At 44.1% G+C, this 21,949-nt stretch overlaps 1 protein-coding gene across 5 annotated transcripts in view; it reads right to left on the reverse strand.

Annotated features, from left to right (window-relative positions):
- Window positions 1-21,949, reverse strand: part of ZSWIM8 (zinc finger SWIM-type containing 8) — a 53,578-nt gene that overhangs the window by 2,900 nt on the left and 28,729 nt on the right. The window contains exons 10-25 of one of the 5 annotated variants that reach the window (XM_060275046.1): window positions 20,561-21,575; window positions 19,302-19,433; window positions 17,738-17,917; window positions 17,305-17,488; window positions 15,848-15,946; window positions 15,454-15,578; window positions 13,979-14,213; window positions 13,458-13,610; window positions 12,376-12,471; window positions 9,892-10,114; window positions 9,012-9,301; window positions 7,625-7,848; window positions 5,790-6,272; window positions 4,822-4,990; window positions 3,688-3,861; window positions 14-133 (exon numbers count right to left, since the gene is read on the reverse strand). In XM_060275046.1, coding sequence (XP_060131029.1) covers window positions 14-133; window positions 3,688-3,861; window positions 4,822-4,990; window positions 5,790-6,272; window positions 7,625-7,848; window positions 9,012-9,301; window positions 9,892-10,114; window positions 12,376-12,471; window positions 13,458-13,610; window positions 13,979-14,213; window positions 15,454-15,578; window positions 15,848-15,946; window positions 17,305-17,488; window positions 17,738-17,917; window positions 19,302-19,433; window positions 20,561-21,575 — 3,902 coding nt within the window. Of the gene's footprint in view, window positions 1-13; window positions 134-3,687; window positions 3,862-4,821; window positions 5,021-5,789; window positions 6,273-7,624; window positions 7,849-9,011; window positions 9,302-9,891; window positions 10,115-12,375; window positions 12,472-13,457; window positions 13,611-13,978; window positions 14,214-15,453; window positions 15,579-15,847; window positions 15,947-17,304; window positions 17,489-17,737; window positions 17,918-19,301; window positions 19,434-20,560; window positions 21,576-21,949 lie in introns of all 5 variants that reach the window. The other 4 variants (XM_060275045.1, XM_060275044.1, XM_060275048.1 and 1 more) reach the window with 4 other exon arrangements.

Consider the following 21,949-nt stretch of genomic DNA (forward strand, 5'->3'; position numbering starts at 1 on the left):
CCTTGGGCCTTACCTAATTTGGCAGCTAATCCCAGGAGCCATTTCACATCTTCTGTGTAGGGTGGGCTGCGTGAGAAGTTGTTGGGGTGGTCATTGTGAGCTCTGCGCCCAAGCATCTCCAGCGCTAACATTCCTGCAGGGAAGTGCAAATTCAAAATTTCAGACAACCAAGTTAAGCCCCACAAGACTTAAGAGGGGTAGTGCCCACCCATTCACAAACATTACATAGAAATGAGCTAGGAGATGGCAATTATGCCAAATGGTGTCTCTGTTTATCTTTGCAAGGTGGTAAAAAGGTTGGCAACATTTGTAATCCCTGTGGATTTGGGAGAAGATGAAGCGACAGCTTGCAGGACGATCTGGAGCTGAGAAGCAGCGGGTGGGCGAAAGCATAAATATAAATCTTCCTCTGCTCTTTCAAAAGCAGATTTAAAAACAAAAAACAAATAGAAAGCCAGCAGGACTTTTAATTTTCATTTTCCATTTTGTTTAAACACAGACATCAACATTCACCATTCAGTTATGCCCTCAGTTCCTACGCAAGGCAACACTCTCTGAACAGGCCTGTGTTAGGCTTCCCCCTCTGCTCCCATACTCTTTCATATCTGTGACAACAGGCAAAACAGGAAGACAATATTTCCAAGGGGACTCCAATTACACAAACCCCTCCTCTACATCATTCTGCCATAGAATGGATAAGGATACCAACCACAATATGGAGAGCAACTCAGGACAGTCTGGATTCTCTCTATATAAGGAGTTTTGAAAATGCCCAGGTTTCCACCGGCAATCAATTTTAATATGCCCAGCTGTGAATCCAACTGCAAGTAATCCCTATATATTGTGACCAGGGCAAGCCAGACCATTTCAGGCTGTCCCCAAATTATGGACGTCTTACAAGCCCACCTACCTGGGGGGTACTTCCTAGACTAGTACATTTTAGTGCTAAATGGTAACGGATAACAACTTGCTCCATCCCAGATATATCTTATGCCCCAAGGATTTGGATGGCAGCCCAAAGCCAGGACTGGAAGGCATGCCTTCACCTTCCCTTTAAAGCAAAAGGCAGAGAGCAACAGGCTCTACCCCAGCTGGACTCCCTTTCAAACTCCAATTTAGGAGATTGTGTGCTAGAGATAGAAAGCAAACTGTGCACTGTTTGTGAGCCTTGACAAACGGAGGCTTTGAACGGCATTGAGGGAATACATGATGGATCTTCACCCCTGCTCCTTTCCATTTCACTGTGTGTCTCCTTCACACCCCAAGAACCCCACAGGTGTCTGTATAGTCTACTTAGGAGGGAAACTTGGTTGAGGTTGAAGAATAATCAAGATAGCCCAGAAGGCTGTGTTAACATAGTAAAATTAAGGAATAAGTGACCGAGTCCCCAATTAACATTCTTTGTTCCATATAAATATGCAGTGATCAATTCCTTTTCCTGTAATTGCTATGATTTTATTAGACTGCAGTAGGTGGAGATGAAAAAGGGAGTATCATTGGTTGGTTCATTTGTGTTTAAATTTTTATTTTCGCAAAAAGAGACACCTTTACAAAAATCACTGAAACATGCAAACTCTTCACATCCATTCACCTTCTAGTAGCCACTAGGAACTTTATTCCTCCTCCATTCCCCATTTTATATGACAGTGTGCATTTTATTTTGTCCCAAAATAACACCACATAGCCTGTTTTGGAACTCCACCCTCAGAACACAGTTGGAATTATGTTACATCCATTCTATAGGCATTTCAAAAGTGGCCCACTTTGATTTCTAGGCATCTGCAAGATATCAATTTTGTAATCAATCCGGGACATTACAGTTAATACCACTATCAGCCCTGAAAACCATTGTTCTCAATAGCCCTGCAACACCAGCAGGGTGTGAACCATTCAATGTGACCGAGTCCTGGCAGTCACTCATAACCAATGCAGTCAAGGATGGGCATCTGGTATCAAGACCTTAGAGATGTGAGGATTCATCACAAAGTGGAGGTTGAGGAGAGTTCCATCGCCCTCCTTGGAACAGTAATCAAGCTTATCTTACACATGTATTCTGCTCAGAACAGGTCATATTGAACAAGGTGGCTCATATGGTTGAGTCTAACAAGCCTGTTATTTCTAGCCCAGTTACCTCACACCATGACCATGGCTTTGTTCCATTGACATCTGCAATAGTTTCTCCTCCCATTTCATGGGAGACCCAGGGACAGTCCTGAAATGCAGCAGAGGGGGGCATTTGAACTCCACTTTGGGCAGCAAAAGATCTTCAGCCAACAGTGGTGAGTCAGCCTGATCAAAGTTTGGTTTCTCGAGAATCAAGTACCTCTTCAAGACAGTAGCTCAACTATGTTTGTCTGGCACAGCAAGGTACCAGAATGCTTATGATGTGCCAAAAATACAGATAAAGGCTGTACATGTGGTGCCCACAGAGCATAGGTCCATGAAAGACTCCCAATTGCATAAAACATGCCTGCTGAAAGCAGTCAGAAGGGCTTGTTCTGCTTTACCCCCAAAACACTGGACAGCCCTTGGCTTCTTGTCACAGTCAGTGTCTCAGCATTGGCCATACTAATTATTAGGGGCACAAAGGAGGCAGATAATTATCACTACAATGAAGCAGAAAATCTGCCATCATCCTTGAGACTGATGTACCTGAGGGAGATCCTGAATGCACCCAACAGCTATACTCTGCTTGGACCCATCAATACTTGAGACTCGTTTTTTTTCTACCCAGGTGTAATGCCAAGCTGTCCAATTATATGACCACATTCCTGAGCCTGATTGCCAAGAGCATGGGGTGGGGTTGCAGGGATCTTTAAGCCACTGGTTTCTACCATCCTCTCCTTGGCTCCTGATAGTGAGGTAGCTTGATATTCCTAATGTGATCCTCAGAGGCCCTGGCACTTAGACCCAATGATGCTGAAGCTGGCTTCGTCCATGCCCAGTTTTCTACTGAACTCAAGCTCCCTGCCCTGCAATTGTATTTTACTTGGAAGGCAAGAGGAAGCAACTCAGGGCTCAAGTACTCTGAGCTCCAGAGGACACTAACCTCAAGGAGAACCTGAGTAGTGTGTGACATGTTTTCTACAACATGGACTAGTTGTGTATGCTGTGCCAGAGACTCAACTATACATAGGTAAGGACTATCTCAGCTACCAAGCATCCATCCTCATACTCCATATCTCTCTGAATCAATTTGAAGGCTCACTCCACACTAGATTCATAACATGCATCTTCCCCCACCCTCGGCCTGGCAAAAAAACACAATCTCTTTATGTCTGTACAGTACCTGCTCACCAAGACCATTTTAACATTCACCCCAATCCTATGAACCTCTCAGTATTGTAGGAAGTCTTTCATCAACAGACTATTTCTGCTTCTGGACTGCTGACAGCTGGTGCACTCACATTACTGATTGGCACACTTCTTCTCACTGCGATTCCATCCCCCAAAGCCACTTGCATTCCCCTCAAAAGATTAATGCACTGAAAGGTTCTGTGATCGGCTTGTAAGTCTTGTGGCTATGCATTCCAGCCTAAACCAAAAACAGCCTGAAACCACTTCATCACATGAGAATTAGCACACCTTCCCAATTGACCTTGGCACAAGAGTCAGTTTAAACATACTGTAGCCCTGCCCTGAATTGCAGGTGAGAGGGTTGCAAGAGCCACAATTAACTGTCCTTACCAACTCGGTAGGCAGAGTGGAGGTGATGCACGCCTTGATTGCCTGCAGGCTGGCTGTGCTGCTCATCCTCAGAAGGAAAGCCTCCTGTGACAAGGGAGCTGGGCTGAGAAGACAGACTCGTCAAGGAAGTCCCTTGAATTGCTGGGAATGTAGACCCTGCATGAACACTTCCTACTGGAGAAAACAAACAACAGTATAAAGGAGGGGGGAAATATTGGCATCAAACAGTTATAGGACTTCAGCCAACTACATCCTGCCCCAAAATGTATCATATACCTGTGGGGTTAATATTAACTCTGGTAGTAACACGGTAGACAGAGGAAACATAAGCAAGTAGACCCAGAAGTACATGTCCTAGAAATTATAAAGACGGCTCACTTGTTTGCCTTCTCTGTGAGCAGGCTTTATAATGTAGTTCCCAAGAGCCAAACCTCACTACTGCATTGTGTCCCTTTGCAGACAATGGGAAGCCAGCAAGTAACGTATCAGGACAGTCTTTACAACAGGCATCCCCAAACTGCGTCCCTTTCCTTAGATGTGCAATTTCATGACACAATCTTTGGAAACCTAGTAATAGCTATACCACGTTTGGTAGCCCCAAATCCCACCTGCTACAGACCACTGCAGGTCAATTTTAAGAAAGCCCCGCTTAAAGCTGTTTACTCCCAAGCCTGAGAAGTTTTAAGGATTATTCATGGAGGGCTCTTTCTCATTTGTAGCCTAAGGATTCTACCTAATAGTTGCTGAAGTTTTCATAATTCCCTAAGAGGGTAAAGGGATTGTGCTGGCAGTATGTTTTCATTTAAATATGGTATATATGGTTGTTGTTGTTTTAAGCATAAATGAAACGCTTAACAATTTTTTTTAATGTTGTATGCACCCAGAGATTGTATTGTAGAGGTGCAGAGACCAGTTGTGGGCCACCCCCCTCAAGCCTGCAAGGAAACCTAACAGAAAAAGTCACTTGTGTTCATCTTGCCATCTTCTCATGATTCACAGTAGCACAAAGAGTACCCCTAGTCCTGTGCCACAGTAGGTGAGCTCCATAAGCCGCAGCAAAACTAGAATCACCATTCAGCTAGGATGCTACAGGAGACAATTTCCCGCAAGACACAGCAAGACTGAAATACTCACTTGCTACATTGGAAGACAGAGACAGCCCGGTCTCAGCATGGTATGGATGCACAGCAATCTGCGTCATGGATGGGACAGGCACTCCCGGGAAGGACACTGCTGTAGCTGCCAGAGACGGGGTAGTGACCGAGTACGGGTACTGTGCGCCAATGAATGCTGGGTGGACACCCTGCAAAGGAAGAGGACAGGGTAACCCTGCCTTGCGCCCAAAACACAAGGCAGGGTTTTTCAGGAGGGGCCTCCAAGCAACCCAACTATCTAGTACAGAGAACTCCATTTCCAACCCAACTCCTGAAAGCCTAGAACCCACACCATGCTCATTGGGCCATTCTAAGCAAAATTCTTTCAAGGAGGAGGAATGGGACGGGAGACAAAAGGCCACTATGCCTATCTTAGGCATTCTCCCCACCCCCATAAACTGGCATGGGAAAATGTGAGATTTATCAGTAAACACTAACAATTTGTAAATTAGTACAAATTTAATAATTCTGGCACAAACTGGGAGAGCAATATCCACCAAAATGCAACTTTATACAAAGATTCTGACTTTTGGTCCCTCTAACCCAGGCATCTCCAAACTTTGGCCCTCCAGATGTTTTGGACTACAATTCCCATCTTCCCCGACCACTAGTCCTGTTAGCTAGGGATCATGGGAGTTGTAGGCCAAAACATCTGGAGGGCCGCAGCTTGGGGATGCCTGCTCTAACCCATTACTGCTCCCAACGAGAAGTGATTAAGGGCTTGGACAGGGGCTTTTTCCAGCTGCCATTTGCATGCACAGGGTCCCACGTTTCATCCTTGGCACGTCCTAGTGCTGTGCTTTTGCCCTTTTTGTTATGGTCCCACACTAAAACCAGCAAAACTAAATAATCCGGCTTGCCATCCTTCTATTCACCTAAACCACAATGCTAGGGATGACAGAAAAAGATGTTCCCCCCGAGATGCTTACCCTACAAAATATAACTTACTTGGGGATAAGCTGAGCCAGGAACAGGAAAGACCGCCGGGCGTGGCATGTGCTGGATAGGGTGTCCAATATACTGAGGATTGCAAGGGATGTGGGTCTGGAGTGTTGTATAAGGGTGCAGCCCCTGGGTGTGTGCATGTGCCATTGCTGGGCCCGCCATGGTGTGCTGCTGGTAGATTGTCGACCCCACCGAAATTACGGGCACCACCGTTGCTGCTGCTGTCACCGCAGCTGCGACAGTCACTGTGGTGGGTTCTGACGTCACTCTGGTATCTGCCAGTCCACGCACCGCTTCGCAGGATGCCCGGGCTCCACTTGCACTGCAGCCTGTGGCTCCCTCTCTCTGAGCAAGAGTTCCGCCAACAGTTTGTTCGTACAACCAGTACCACTGGTGAGCAACTTCAAACAGGACTTCAGGGTAAACACCACCTCCTTTGGCTGCCTCCTCCACTGCCAAGCATGCCTTCTCCAGCATTAGATTATCCTGTAATATTAGGAAAGGCACTGATGATTTAAGGTCTTTTATACTGCCCTTCACAATTTACAATTAAAGTGTAAATGCAATCAAGCTAATAGCTCTGAACCAAACAGTCAACCTTATAGAATTCTACCTAAAGAGCTTGGTAAAATAAAATAAAAAAGACTCTGCCTGGGACAAAAACGGCATTAAGACAGGTGTCAGCCAACCCTGACTGGAAAGAGCATTCCACAAGTGTGATGCCACATCAAGAATGATAGCCACCCACATCTCCCCAGATGGCATCTGCAGGAGCATGGGTGTCTGCAGGGAGGAGTCGTATTTCTTGGATCTCCAGCTTTTATTGAAAAACAAAACCCTCCAGCACTTGTAGAACCCAAGTTATGAGGCAGAATAACACAAAACATCACTAGATGGCTGACATACCAGCCCTGCAAAGTAACCCAATTATACCCATCTTCTTGGCATAGGAGTGTGTGAATGACAACCTTAAAGTGTAACCTAGTGTTTTATCCTAGAATGGGGATTTTTTTGGGGGGGGGTGCAGTGATGTGTGAAGTTGATTGTGAAAGCAGCGCAATTAATGGCTGAAGTGGGTGCAGAGAGCCAATTGAAAGGACTGAGGTTTTTAGGTGTAAGTGACCAGTGTATGTCATCTGGGTACCAAAGTCAATATGTCAGTGAACAGCATGAAAAGCAACAGAGGAGTAAGACCTATTCTGCTAATTTCTAAGAGGCCAGGTCTCATCACCATTCATTCAGTCAGCAGATCTACCAGAAATGGAAAACTAGCTTCCTGGTGCTAGTTATTTATATATGTATATCAATGTATTAGGAATATGTACTTTTCACCCTCTCCCTGAGAAAAATCCCTGCAGATGCCTATGCACAGGAAGCCTGTTACAATAGCTAGGTGCGTATGGCTGCATTATGAAGCAGAAAGACCTATATTGAAGTGTAAGGTCCATATTTTATTAACGGGCAAATTCTAATACAGAAAATATTGGATGAGTGTATGGAGAAAATATAAGGGCACCCATATAAGAAATTTAGTGGATCAAAATTAATTTATTTTACTTTGGAATACCACAAAATATAGTAGTGGCAGTTATTTAAGTTGTTCCTTTGGAGCTTTTGGAGACGAACTCCTGAGTTTAAAAATCCAAAACATATCTCTCTAGCATTTTGGGGGTCCAGTTTTTTAATAAAATTTTAAAAGACCTCAGACAACACTAAATGCAAATACTAAAAGACTGCAACACTAAATTCAAAAAGAAGGAACAGAAGAACCCAATTGCTTAAAGGCAAGAAACAGCTGGGCGCCTGATAGCATCGACCGAGGCCTCTGAACTGCTCACCTGCTCCTTGCACTGGACCAGGGCTCTCTGGATCTCGTTTGGGTTCAAGGCATGGGCGTGCGGCAAGCAGCTCAATGCCAGCTCAGCGGCTGCTCGCACCATGTTGGAATCCCTAGCTCTGGAAGCCCTGTCAGCCAGGGACGCCACCTCCGGAGGGGTCAGGTGCCCATCCCAGCACTCCACGAGGATGTTCAAGGCCGCACTGCCAATCTCCATGGCTTGCCCTAGAAACCAGAGAAGAGGATGCACAACAAAGTATTCAGGTGCCTACAAGACTCAATACATGTATTATGGCATAAGCTTTCATGGATGAGAGTGCAATATCCTGAATTGGCAGGTGCCGTGTTTCTCCGAAAATAAGACACCGTCTTATATTTATTTTTCCTTTAAAAAAACCCACAGTGGCCTTATTTTTTTCTTATTTTTTCTTATTTTTTTATTACGCGTCCAGCCTTGCCCCTTCCTTGGGGCCCCCCAGAACTGTGCCTATCACTATGTCTTAATTTTGGGGTACAGCTTATATTGCGCAAATGCTTAGAAATTCTGCTATGGCTTATTTTATGGGTATGTCTTATTTTAGGAGAAACAGGATTAAATTGCTTTTTACTCCTGAATTTCTTTGGATGGCTCTGGACAAGCTGCATGTCTCTCTCTGGCTAATCAACCGCACATCAGATAAAATAATACATTTATATATAAAATCTACGAGTTTTGTAGTAGTGCTTGGAAACTTCCTTTCATGTTAGTGTCAAAAAGCAGAGGACACAGAAGACATTTGCTAAAGGGCTACAGATGTAACTTTTTGAACAGGGGTGGGGAACCTCCAGCCCACTGGCCAAATTAGGTTTCGCATAGGTCCCAATTTGCCCCACAAGGCCATTTCCCCCCAAAACCCACGTTCACCTGCACCACACCTGACGGCATCAGTGATGTCAGTTGTGGGGAAGTTAGAGACACAACTGCAAACGAGACACTGACTGGCTTAAAGTGCAATCCTGATTGTTCCTTGGCAAGCAAGGTTTGGTATCAATCAACACCAATCAACTGCAGAAACCTGATACCTTCTGGCGCCATGTTTCTATGGTCAAGCATTACCCAGAGCAGGCATCCCCAAACTTCGGCCCTCCAGATGTTTTGGACTACAATTCCCATCTTCCTCGACCACTGGTCCTGTTAGCTAGGGATCATGGGAGTTGTAGGCCAAAACATCTGGAGGGCCGCAGTTTGGGGATGCCTGACCCAGAGGCTTCCCAAACTGTAAACTCGGCTATACAGATTATGCTAGCAAATTTAGCTGTGAGTTCTTAAACGTTAGTAGCTAAATAAGATCACTCTCTGGGGAAGGATTCCTAAAATCAAAACCTGGTTGGAGCACCCTGGTTCCTACCTGTAATCCAAGAGACGTGGGAGGAATAGGTTCGAGACAGCCAGTTAGGAGAGACAAAGTTGTGCAACCCCAGTGCATAGAGACCAATCTCAAAGGCGCAGAGGTGGAGGTTGCGATGAGGACCCTGGTGCCCACCACTAGAGGATGGGTGGGTGAAAATGGAAGTACTGCTGTTTCCACCTGCCTTGATGAGAACTGTCTTGGCCAGCTCAAAATAGAAATGTGCAGCTGCTTCTGAGGGCTGATTTGGGACATGAGGAGCATGGCTCTCTGGACGCCTGCCCTTATACCTGAAAGGAAAAAAGTGAAATATGTCTATTTCTGCCTGGCTCTCACATTGAGACTCCCAACTTATATTACCCTTCATCCAAAGATCACAGGGAAGTTCAGAACATAAAAATACAAAACGAGAACACAAAATACATAATAAAACCAAAATGAAATGAAAACAGGAACCCCCACCCCGCAAACACATTTAAAAGGCCATAGAATGTTAATCAGCCAATTGCCTGGTTGAAGAGGAACACTTTCACCAGGGACCTAAAGATATGTAACAAAGGCCCCAGGTGAGTCTCCCTGGAGATCCCATCTCCCTTCAGCCACCCCAAGAAAATATTTGAGGGGACCAACCTTCCCAAAGTTGGTGGGCTTTGCTGCCCCCCCCCCAAACTGTATTCACCTTGGTGCCCCTGCACACAGAGATTATGATTGCAGGGTTTGGGTGAAAGCCTCCTTGTGATATATTTCTAATGACGATAGCCTTTTATTTTACAGTATTTTTTAAAATTAAATATACTGCCCTTCATCCAACAATCTCATCCTTGGGAGGTCCAAATACTGAAAAGATGCACAGCTTTGGAAAACAGACAGCGGCTCTTACCTGCCGACCTCCACCGTCTTTGCACGTGCTCCTCCACTAGCTCTCCTGCTTCCACTGGAGGAGGATGAGCCCAGGGAGTCGCTGGAAGAGCTACTGATGCTATCGCTGTCCTGCCCTCTGCCCCAGGAAGTGGCTGCCCATCCTCCCCGCAGAGGCCGCCTGCTGAGGGTTGGAGAACTGTCCGAGGTGGTTTCTGGAGCACTGCTGTCAATGCTGGCCATTCCTGCAATGCCACAGTCAAAGGGCACAGCAGCAGGTGAGCAGGTCAGCAGTACACAAAACCACAGTTTTACAACAGGGAACATTCTTCTCCCCCCACCCTACCCCACCCCAAAAAACAAGCTGAAACATTTCAAGTAAGTCAGAACCTAGAGATGTAAGCTGACCAGAAAAGCTACTGAGCTGATATACCAAAGTCTCAGAAGTCACTAATTCAATCTTATATGAGCCATGAACCTACTAGGTGAGGGATACTATCTTACTTTGCAGGTGTGTTGGGGATTACTGAAAATGTGGTGGAAGTGAGTATCTTTTCAGTGAGCCAGAACAAAACTTTAAAGCTTAAACAGCCTGGGCCATGTTAAGAACTGTTCTCTCCCTTTTGTCAGCTGAGATAATCTTCAGAGGCCCTTCGCCATCCCACCTTAAGAAATTAGGCAGGTGCCTACGTTGAGAGAGGACTTTTTTTTTTTTAGTTGTACTTGGGCTCTGCAACTCTCTCTAGGCACATTCACCCCAAACACTCATTCACCTTTAGGCAACAGGTGAATCCTGACCTATTCTCATAGGCCTTGAACAGCATTTAGATTCTTTTTACTAGTTTTAGCTTGTTCTTGGTTTGCTGCCCGCTTGCTGTTATATCTTTTGTAATTTCTACTGTTATTTGTATTTGATGTCCACCGTTTTTATAAGGGTTTGCTTATAAGCTGCCGTGGGGACATGTTAGTTAAAGCCACTTAATATTTAAGTCTCCTAATATTTAAAAATCTGTAAGAAGAATACACAAAAGCAACACTAAAACTATGAAGCAGTATAATTAAAAAAAACAGCAAAGCAGCATGTTGGGTCAGGAAAAGCATGGATAAAAAGAAATGTCTTCACAAGGTGTCTGAAACAACTAATGGATGATGCTTCATGTATGGCTGAGGGAAGGGAATTCCACAGTGAGGGGGCAATAGCAGAAAATGCCCATTTTCAGGCCACAAGTAAAATTTCCTCAGATTATCTAAGTGAACTTACAGCAGCACGCTGAATTGGTCCTGCTTCACTCTGCCCTTCCTTGAACCTGGAGCAACAGACCACTGCCTTGGCTTATTCCAATATGCTCATGGTTTATTTCTCCCAAACAAACCATGATCAGTAAGAGAAGAACAAACTTTGGCTTGCCATCGTGCTTTGTTTGGAGAGAAAGGAAACCAAAGGTGCTGGTTTGCAGTCAAAGTAAACCAGTGCTTATGCCTTGGCTGAGTGATGCAAACACCTGTCAAATCCAGCATTACCTTTCCAGCAGCAGTCAGCCAGATGCCTCTGGTCACAAGGAGGAAATAAAGGCAACAGGTCTCTGCTGCTTTATTCTGATTGAAAAGTGAGATATTCGGGTGGGGGAGTAGGGCTTAACTAAGCCTATGTAGTTAAATGGAATCTTCTCTTTCAAAAGCGAGTCTATGCCTGAATACCATTTGTACTGTGTCCAGTTCTGGGTGCCACATTTTAAGAAGAGTCTAGGCAATCTGCAACTGGTGCAGGGGGAGGCAGCAAGAATGGTGAGCGGTATGGAAAACAGGTTCTATGAGGAAAGGTTGAAAAACTGGGTGCGCTTAGCCTGGAGAAGAGACACCTGAGTGGGGACCATGATAGCACTCTCCAAATACACAGGAGAGGGCTATGACTTGATCTACTGGACTTAAGCAAGAGGAAGGTAGATGATGAAAGACTTCTTGATACAGTAGTTCAAGCAGTTCAAGAATAGAACCAGTTACTAGGGAGGGGGTGGGAGAGAGCTATCATTCCCTGAGAGTCTTTAAGCAAAGGCTGGGGATGCTCTAGTTCAGGATTTCCTGCATCGAGGCGAGAGTTGGCCTACAGGGCCACTTTCAACTCTTATGCTCAGGTATATCCTGCCTCCGAATCTGCAGTTTCCATTTAAACATCATGTCTAATATTCTTAGGGAAAGTGTCTCACAAAGGCTTTGTTTAACCCCCTTTTAAAGCTATCTAAACCAGAGGCCATATTTTAGCTCTATTATGCATTATATAATGTATACTTTATTTTGGCAGTCCTAAACTTACTTAAAATCATCTTCCAAGGAGTATGCCCACGTTCTAGTGTTAAAAGAAGTCTACCTTCCCTTTCCAGCCACTCATCATTTTATAAAACACTGTCACATCCCAACTACTTCCCCAATCCCACCTAAAAGACCGCCAACTTGCATCCTTTCTGCATAGTAAAGAGTAGTAATGTGGTTGCCTCTAACTTTCAGTTACCTATTTTTGTTTTGATGGGGTGACCAGAACTGTACACAGTATTCTGTATGTAGCCATGCCACATATTTATACTGGCATTATGCTTGCTGTCCTTCGCTGTTGGGAGGGGAGAAAAAAAGAGAGAGAGAGAAGCTAAATGTTTTCTGTTTCTACAGCGTAAGTCAAGATAAAAAGAAATTTTGTCCTCTCGGTAGGAAAAATATGATTGACAGATCTGGAAGATGTGGTTAGTGCATGCCAATAGCATTTTGGGAAAAAATTAACTTCTTAGGTTAAATATGTAAAAAAAATTGTTTTGTTTTAAAAGAATTTAACAATGGGAGAATCCACTATTTTCCACCCAATTAAAAAGAAAGAAAATAGCAATAATTATGAGTCCTGTCCACCACTGTATATACACACCACTAATTACTTTGCAAATGTAACAGTCTGAATCCAAGCTTGCACAACTTATTACCCAGCAAGCCAAATGCGGCCTTACATACTGACCCACTGGGGGCTCATAAAAACTCACTTGGGAGTACAATAAGCACTTGGCATACTATGAAACAAGTATGGAAGCCGGGTCACAAATTATACAGGCACATATTCTTCTATATGAATTCAGAGTGGATCAATCAGTTATCAAACCATTTGGGGAAACTGAATCAGGGAACTAAAAGAATAACGATAAACCTGAAACAGAATCTAAGCATTTATTAGTTTGATTACCTCCTTTAAATGATCTGAACTGCTATATGTAAGCCCAGTAACCATTAAAAGCTGGTTAGAAACCCCAGCCCATGAAGCTATGGGGTAACTAATGAGGGGGCTAGGCCAGCTTCACTTTGGCAGTCAGAAGATTCCTCACTGAGTGTGCTGATCCACCAGGGAAGATTTGTGCTTCAGTAAGAAATACTGGAGGTGACAGTATATTAGGATATTAACAGACAAGCAGACAGACAAGTTCACCATATTAATTCCAATTCAAAATGAATGTGCAACAAAGAGCAAACAATTTAACATGCATGAAAGTGCTTCCAGAAATGTAGAACGTGCAGAATGAGACAGCAGAAAGTTATGTGCCCCCTGCTCAAAGTTACCTGTGTGCTTCTTTTTTTGTCTGACTGGGGAACCCCAGCACCTCCCATTGTAGCCACCTCTATTTCCAAGGGCTAGTCTGCTAGGAACTTTCCCTTCTTGCTTTAAGACACTGGGTTCCATAGGTGGGTCACAAGGGGATCTCTGAGGGTTATCTGGGAAAATACAAGAAGTGGCAAGTTAAAACAGCAGCAACAGGAAGAGGAGGAATTCATAGGCAGGTGAAACTTTGGCAGACAGGAGACAGTAGTGGATAATCACAGGCTTCAGTACTGTTCCCATATGGAAAAGAAAAACAGAAATCTTGAACGCACACTGCAATTAGAATCAGATTCCGTGAAGGCAAGGAAAATGTCAATTTATTTTTGATTTTGCATCATACTTCCATAATGGCAGAAGAACTTGAGAATCTGTGAGACTAGAACAAATATACAGGAAAATCTGACAGCAACCCATTTCTTTCATTTGTGCCTCCACTGGTAATTAGAAGACAGCTGTGATCCTGTGGAACAGTAAGTCATACCTTGGGAGCTCTTTTCCAAAAAGGGTTCTGAAGTGTTGCTCTGGACAGCAGTGGTTACCCCTGCTTGTTGTGTGACGGGTGTTCCTGGGAGGTGCTGAATGGGCGCAGCTGATTGGGTAGCATGTTTGGAAGGAGATTTCTGATTGGCTACTGTGGGCTTGCTGGACGAGTAGAATGAACTTAGAGTCTGAGGCTTGTGTGTTTGGCTCTCCCTGTCCAGCAGCTTATCCAAGATCTTTAAACAGAGAGTGGAACAACAAGAAAGTTAGCATCTAAACAAAGGAAATGTCAGGAGAGTGGGAATGGGGAATTGAACAGGGGAGTTCTCAGAAGACTGAAGAGGGGGGAATTAAGTTTACTACAATCAAGAGAAGCAGAAAGAAGCAATAAGAAAGGTCCTTTTGGCAAGAAGAAGACGGAAGCAGTTTGCCATACTGCTGAATAGCCCAACATCTTTTGTTTATGAATTTTACAAACATATTCATACCCACTACCAGAAATAAACATCTAAAAATCAGAACTAAACATCTAAGATCCTTTTAGGAAATCAGTTTGATCCACTATCTTCAGGTGCCATTGAGAAACAACTACAATTGACCTAGGACCCAACATAGATATGGTCTCTTGCGAGAAATTGTGGGAAATAACAAGAAACTTCTCAGCATGCTGTATTCTAAAAGAGAACCTACAAAAGATGATATGTAGATGGTACCTCACCCCTAGTAAACTTGTAAAAATGTATAAAAAGGGAACCAATTTATGTTGGAAATGTGAAGAGATTGAAAGGACATTTATACACATGTGGTGGGATTGCAAGAAAGCCAAAAAGTATTGGTAGATGATATACGCAGAATTTAAAAATATGTTAAGGGTCTCATTTCCCAAGAAACCAGAAATGTTCTTACTGAGTATAGTAGAAGGGGAAATGCCCAAGAAAGTACTTAGTCTTTTCCTCTACCCAATAACAGCGGCCAAAATAATTTATGCCCAAAGGTGGAAGGACAAAAACAGTCCTGCAAAAATAGACTGGCAGAATAAGTTGATAGAATACATGGAGCTAGCACAGCTGACTGCCATGGTAAGAAATCAAGGTGAGTCGAATATAAAAGAAGAGTGGGAATATTTTGGGAATATTTGGGAATATTTAAAGAAATATAACAATCAGAGGAGCTTCCAAATGGGGTTAGATATATGAGCAACAGTTAAAATAAGTAGAAGAGGGGTGGTAATAAAGGAGATTCAGCTTAACAGGGACTAAATAAGACCCCACGGAGGGATATGTGTGGAAGTCAAAGAGTGTAAGATAAACAATGGCAATTGTATAACTGATATATTAAGATATGTAAAATGCATAAATAAAATTTAAAAGAGAGAGAAATTACTCCAATGCATGGTGCAAACCAAAAAAATGCACTATGTTCAGCTACCATTAAACAGCCTAAGGTCTGAGTACAGTATCTCCAAATGGGACGTACTTTTTTTAGCTTAGACTGGTCATCCTTGTAAGTGATCATCAGGGCTAGAGCGAGATCTCCCTTCTCCCTTCGGGTGCCTTCACACAAAAGAGGGTGCTCTGCTTCACTCACTGTCGTCTTCATGCCTGGAAGGCAAAGAAGAGAATTCAAACATTTATCCTGCTTGTTTGATATAATCTCTCCATTTATTTAAGTTAAGTAATAAACCATCAATTATGCTTCCCCATAGCAACATCTGTTCCCTGTGAGGCATCAGGCTTCTCCTTATTACCATCACATATTAAGCTAAGAAGAAAATTTAAGTTCTAGATGACTTGGCAGGATGACCAAAGTTAACATCTCTTCATCAGTGAGAGATGAGGCCTGGCATAAGAAAAAGAAGCTAAGCACTCACCAAGAGCAGCCACAGCTGCCTCAAAACCTAGCTCCTCATCTCCAGGCATTTCATTATTCCAATTACGGCTTGGAGGTCTGGATCCTGTAGGAGAAACCACTGGGGAAAAAGAAAGATGGCAAATCAACAGCCAGCTCTATCACACAAGGATTGCCTAGACTGGTAAAATTTCACAGACTTATGAAGATAATAGCCTAAAGCATTGCTTTCTAATGTAAACTAACCTCTATCAAGACCTAGATCTTGGGATTTTACTCAGTTCTATTCTATAAAATAAATCTGTTTATTAAATTAACACAACCAAGTATTCTTAAAAGGCCACAAAAGCATAGACACCTAATCTGCTGGCATCCATTTGTCTCGGGAGACAATGAAGGAGTGCACCTACACCTAATCACAGGTTTGATATTTGTGAAGACCAGAAAGGAAAAGGTGGGTAGGGGAGTTACAAAGTAGAATGAATTAGTAATTTGGCAAGGCTGCTAGTATAGTAAAGCTGGAAACAGGACTGCAGTCACCACAAGGAAGCATCTATGTCCTTAAAATGCCATCCTGAAAGCTACAGAATTTGCTCTTGGATCCGGTGGTTTACCTGGGCAAAACCTGCAGAAGTTCAGTACTGACAGAAACTGGCCACGTTTTGAGAATGTGGACATAGTCCCTGAACTTGCTATATAACTACAGGGTTCAAGGGAGCTCCTGGACATTGGACAGGGCAGGAAAGCTATGTGGTCCCTGAGATTAATCAAGTAAGAGCTCAGCTAATATGGCTAACCTGATCCAAAACACCCACCCACCCCCACTCACACACGAAACAAAAACCACCACAGCCAATCACAAATGAACAATCATACCCTAGGCCAACTCCAACATCTCTCACCACCAAAGGAACACAAGCAAACAGCAGAGAACCTGCACAAGCGACGCTGACAAAAATACCCACATACATTAAATAAAATAGAAACATCATCACCTGACCCCCAACCCCACCCATATTTCCCCCATCTACCTCTTTTCCCCTTTTCTTCCCAATGTCTCAACAAACGAAACTGATCTGTAAAAATGTTACGAGAGACATTGCACATACTTTTGTAACTCATGAAAATCTTTAATATATAAAAAAAGTAAGAGCTCAGCTCAGGTAAGCTCTACAGCCCAACTGAAGGTTCCATTTATATGTGTCAGTTGTAAAAGGTCCAGCCCATACAACTGTGTTAAGTGCCTCCAGAGCTCTCTCATGCACGAGAGTTTGGTCAGTACTGGAGATCCACATTCATGATGTGCAGGATGATCTCACACATACAAGTGCTAAGAGGCTTCTATAAAGGAATGGGACTATGGAGTTTGTTCTGTAGAAGTCTGTCCTCAAGATTTAGGAAGCAGGTCATCGTACGCCCCTTCTCCAAGAGATGGCATGTACCAATTCCTCTTCTTTAGACAAATCTGAAGGGCTTTACCTGGTGTGCATAAGACATCAAATATGAAGCTGGCCAGCATAAGCGGCAAGACAGGGCGGTAATCACACAGGGTTCCTTCTCTCAGCTCTTCAGCTCTTCCCCGAATAGTGTTCATCTCATTAGAGCCAAGCGGAATTTTCTTCAACAAGGCCACAATTTCAGACTCCTGATATGCCAGCTTTACCTGTGTGTCACACAAAAGCCAGGAATAAAACAAATCCATAGGGCATCACACAAATCCACGCGGCCGGGGCCTCTCTACAGAGACAATGGATAACAAAAGTAACACAGAAGTGCTTTAAATGATGCACAAAAACCATCACTGAGCCTCCATTTTCTCAGGTCAAGCAACAATGGCTAACAGTTACCAGGAAACTCCCTGACCTTGGTTTTTTGTAATGTCACATCAAAGCCCATCTAAGCCCACACTTACCTCCAAAGCCTTGGTAGAGGCTGGCGGCCTCTGCAGCTCCAGAGCAAACATGCCAATCTGGAAAGCTAGATTGTGGTATTCCTGCCGTTCACTCAGCACGGTCAGCAGGAAAGCAGCTTTGGATAAGGTGTTTGTTGCCATCCATGTCTGCTTGCTGGTGGATACCTTGTTTTTCTTTCCCTGTGGGATAAACAGTTTAAACATAGGGAAACGGACAGACTAAGTTAGTTTCATTTTAAGTCCAACGTGAGTTTATGTGGAAAGTTAAGCATCAAGACTTAAATGCTAATCCAGAAGCTTCATGGAAGAATCTGGTTTTATGGCCCAATAAAGTTCTGCATTCCAATGCAGTGAAGGGTGCTATCCGTTACATTTTCTAGTGCCACCATTTTAATTTTGTTGTAGCTCACATTGTATCATACATTATACAGCATAAATGGTCATCTAGTACTATCTAGTTGCTTTGCAGAAGCCTTACTAATTCCACCTCAGCTAGACTGTTTGCTTATACGGTGGTACCTTGGTTTACGAACTTAATCCGTTCCAGAAGTCTGTTCTTAAACCAAAGCGTTCTTAAACCAAGGCAAGCTTTCCCATAGCAGCGGGGGACTCAATTTACAAATGGAACACACTCAACAGGAAGCGAAACATGTTCTTATTCCAAGGCAAAGTTCACAAACCAAACACCTACTTACAGATCTGCAGGGTTCTTAAACCAAGTTGTTTATAAACTAAGCTGTTCTTAAACCAAGGTACCACTGTACAGCTCTTTAATAGCCTTTTCCTGAATAAACTCCGGGGTGGGGGGTGGGGAATGTTAACAGACCTGTAATTTCCTGACTCAATTAATAAAAGATCTGCACTACACTGTGCTGTTGAACTTTTCAAACCACATTAAGAAGGCTGATTTTAATGAAAGGTTGCATATTTATAATTAGGAGATTAGTAATTTCATGGTTAAGAACCCAACCTGGTGACTTGCTAATTGGTAATTTGTCAGATGGCCCTAGAAATTTATCTGGTCTCCACGATTTCACAGGACATCTCCATTAAAAAAGCAGCTGAGGCATGAGTATGCATCCGATAGTTCCCACAATGAAAACTGATGCAGCTGATGAATTCATTCAGCTTTTCTGCAAGGGTTCATCTGCATAGAACAATTCCACTGTGTGAAGCATTAAAATTATGACTACTTGGTATATCTTGTGATTAGATACAAATGGGACTGGTTACAGAATTCAGAATCCTGAGAATTCAACACTCTCTTTAATTAACATGGTTCTAGGCATTATGCAGATAGTGAAATCTCCATCATCAAAGGAAAATTCAGCAAGAGTGTATCTTAGGCAAACTATGTCAGTTTATATGAACTGAGTTACTTTTATGGATTTTTTTTTAAAAGAGCAGGGCAAAGAGGTCAAAGCAAATTGCCCTGGACTCTGGGCAATATTACATACAATATTTGTCCACAGCAAAGCATATCTCTGAAAGAGAAACCATTTCTATCCTGCTATTATACTACACTTCCCCTTCCATTCAAACAGTTCCCATAGCAGCTCTGTACCTTGGTTGGGGGCTGTTCCACTTTGAGATCAGGAGGGTTGGCCAACAAGTCCTTGGCAAGCTCAACTGTGAGGCGACAGGCTTCATTGCTGTAACCATGTGCATAGAGAGCTTCCGCACAAGCAAACAGGATCTGTAAATGAAGGGTTGCAAACAGAACAGATCCAGTCCTTGCTTTTTCAGATCATCAATACAGAGTTTAGATTTATGAGTAAAAACTTAATAAACTGCCTCAGGGATGACTTTTCAGAATACAATTTAGGGCCCAAGACTCAGCCTAGGAGTTATTTCTTTATTTCCAGCACTGAGTTGCATTCTTTTTGAGGCACATTGGGGGGGGGGAGAGAAGGGAGGGAAATCTCTTCCAAATAGCAAAGTACCAAAGACCTCAGATATAGGTCCTGTCATGGGCATAGAGGGTTGTTATAGCACAGGCACCCCCAAACCCATCCCTCCAGATGTTTTGGGACTACAGTTCCCATCATCCCTGACCACTGGTCCTGTTAGCTAGGGATGATGGGAGTTGTGGTCCCAAAACATCTGGAGGGATGGGTTTGGGGGTGCCTGTTGTAGCATATTGGCCAAGACAATGAGCCAGAAAATTTCTGTGTTAAATACCACCTCAGCAACTACCTCATTAGGTGGCTGCAACCTGTCACTACTCTAGCCTCACATTTGCAACTATGACAACAACATATGCTGCTGATTTAGAAGACTGGCCTTCATAGAGCAGCACTGTCCAGCTAATCTGCCTTGCAGCAGTTCTACGGTGTCGGGCAGAGGTATTTCCTAGTCCTGCTACCTATGATCCACCTTTAAAGGAAGATGCTAGGGATTGGACTTTCTGCATACAAAGTGTGTGCTCTACACCTGGACAGGAGGCAGGGGGTCTTCCCTACAACATAAAGCTACCTTACAGAGCGGTTTGCAAGGAGCAACATATGCAAAGTGTATGCAAAAACTCGTAAAGTGCTACATAAATGCTACATGTTGTTAAAAGGTGAAACATGACTGAAACATATCCTGTTCTTCTTTTCCAAAGCATACCGTTACAATCAAGTATTTGGAGGAACAGAAGAAACAATCCATAATCAACACACAAATTGTAAATTGTACAACATTTCCTCTTGGCTTTATAGTTCTTATCCATTGGCTGTAAGCAGGTGGTGAGCTTTGGCACTTCCCTGAACTTATATACATTTGCAGGAGCCTAAAAAAAACAGATTTTTGTAGGTGATTTTATACACATGCTCCCCTTACCTCCATGCGGTTTTCCTGCTCCAAGGGCTTTATCCCAGCAAATATGTCTTGTTCTTCTTCTACCCCTCCCTCAGCCTTGTCATCCTCTTCCTTAGCAACCTCCTGGGGATTCAGATAGTACACCTGGTAGTCGTCTTCCTCCTCCTCTCCTCCTCCTCCTCCTCCAGCAGCACCATTCTCCCCCACTTCCTTGGGCTTCAAACTCACCCCACCAGTACTTTCATCAGGACAAGGAATGTCATCGTCTCCACTACCCACTTCCCCCACTGGGTCCTTTGGGTTCTTCTTGCTGGATGGACTACTCCTGAGGGTGGGCTCAGTTGCCTCTGAGAAATACACCCCACCATCGTCCTCAAAGGTATCCCTGTAACTTCTGCTCAACGGGCTGTCTGTGAAGCTGAACGTGTTGCTAGCCTCAGCGCCAAGGGCCAAACTGCTGTCATCTAAAGCCAACTCGGCCAAGTCTGGTTCCAGAGAGCTGTCCTCGCTGCTCATGCGACGCTTCCCGCTATGTTTGCTGGCCAAGGTCTTTCCCACTGGAAGCTTGCCACCCTTGTTCACAGCCGTCTTGTATGCAGGTTTATCGCCTTCGGCTGAAAGTCTTCTCAGAACCCGCTGGGGACCTTCAGTCACTACTTTCCGCTTCCCAATGAGTTCTTTGGGGCGCACAGCAGGCTCCTGAGAGGCAGGGCGCGACCGATCCCCTAGTTGCAAGCACGTCCCCGAAACATCCAGACCATGAGCTCTCCCCACCTCACAGGTGGTTTCTCCACACTGCGGTCGGCAGTTTCGCTGTTGGATAGCCTTTACCCAACAAAAGGAGTTCTTCTTGTCAGCATTGCTGTACGTGATGCCTGGAATTGGATAGGCCTCCTCCCAGTTGAAGTAGCAAGCTTCCACAGCTGGCTTGAACCCCTGGAACAGTTTCTCGAGGGATTTTTTGTGCTGTCCCCTTTTGACGTTGTCTATTACCTTCAATTGCCACTGCCTCAGCTGTGTGCACAAATCCCTCCGCCTAGCATCACAGGGGAGAAGGAACATGTAAGTGGCACAGAGGAGCTACAAAGCAAGACGTCCAGATTTATTGTTTGCGCCCCATCAAGATACAGTGGAACCTCGGGTTACGTACCGTCCTCCTTACGAATGCTTCGGGTAACGAGCTCCGCTAACCCGGAAGTAGATGCCCCTAGTTGCGAACTTTGCCCCGGGATGCGAGCGGAAGTCGCGTGCCGGCAGCGCAGCAGAAGACCCCATTAGCAAATTAAGAACGTTTTCAGCTTGAGAACGGACCTCCGGAACGAATTAAGTTCGTAACCGGAGGTACCACTGTACTAAATTCAGCTCCTCCTTACAAACTGTCCTTTGTTACTTTTATCACTGAGCTGTGAT

The sequence above is a fragment of the Zootoca vivipara genome, chromosome 5, assembly GCF_963506605.1.
Source record: "Zootoca vivipara chromosome 5, rZooViv1.1, whole genome shotgun sequence".
NCBI classification, from domain to species: Eukaryota; Metazoa; Chordata; class Lepidosauria; order Squamata; family Lacertidae; genus Zootoca; species Zootoca vivipara.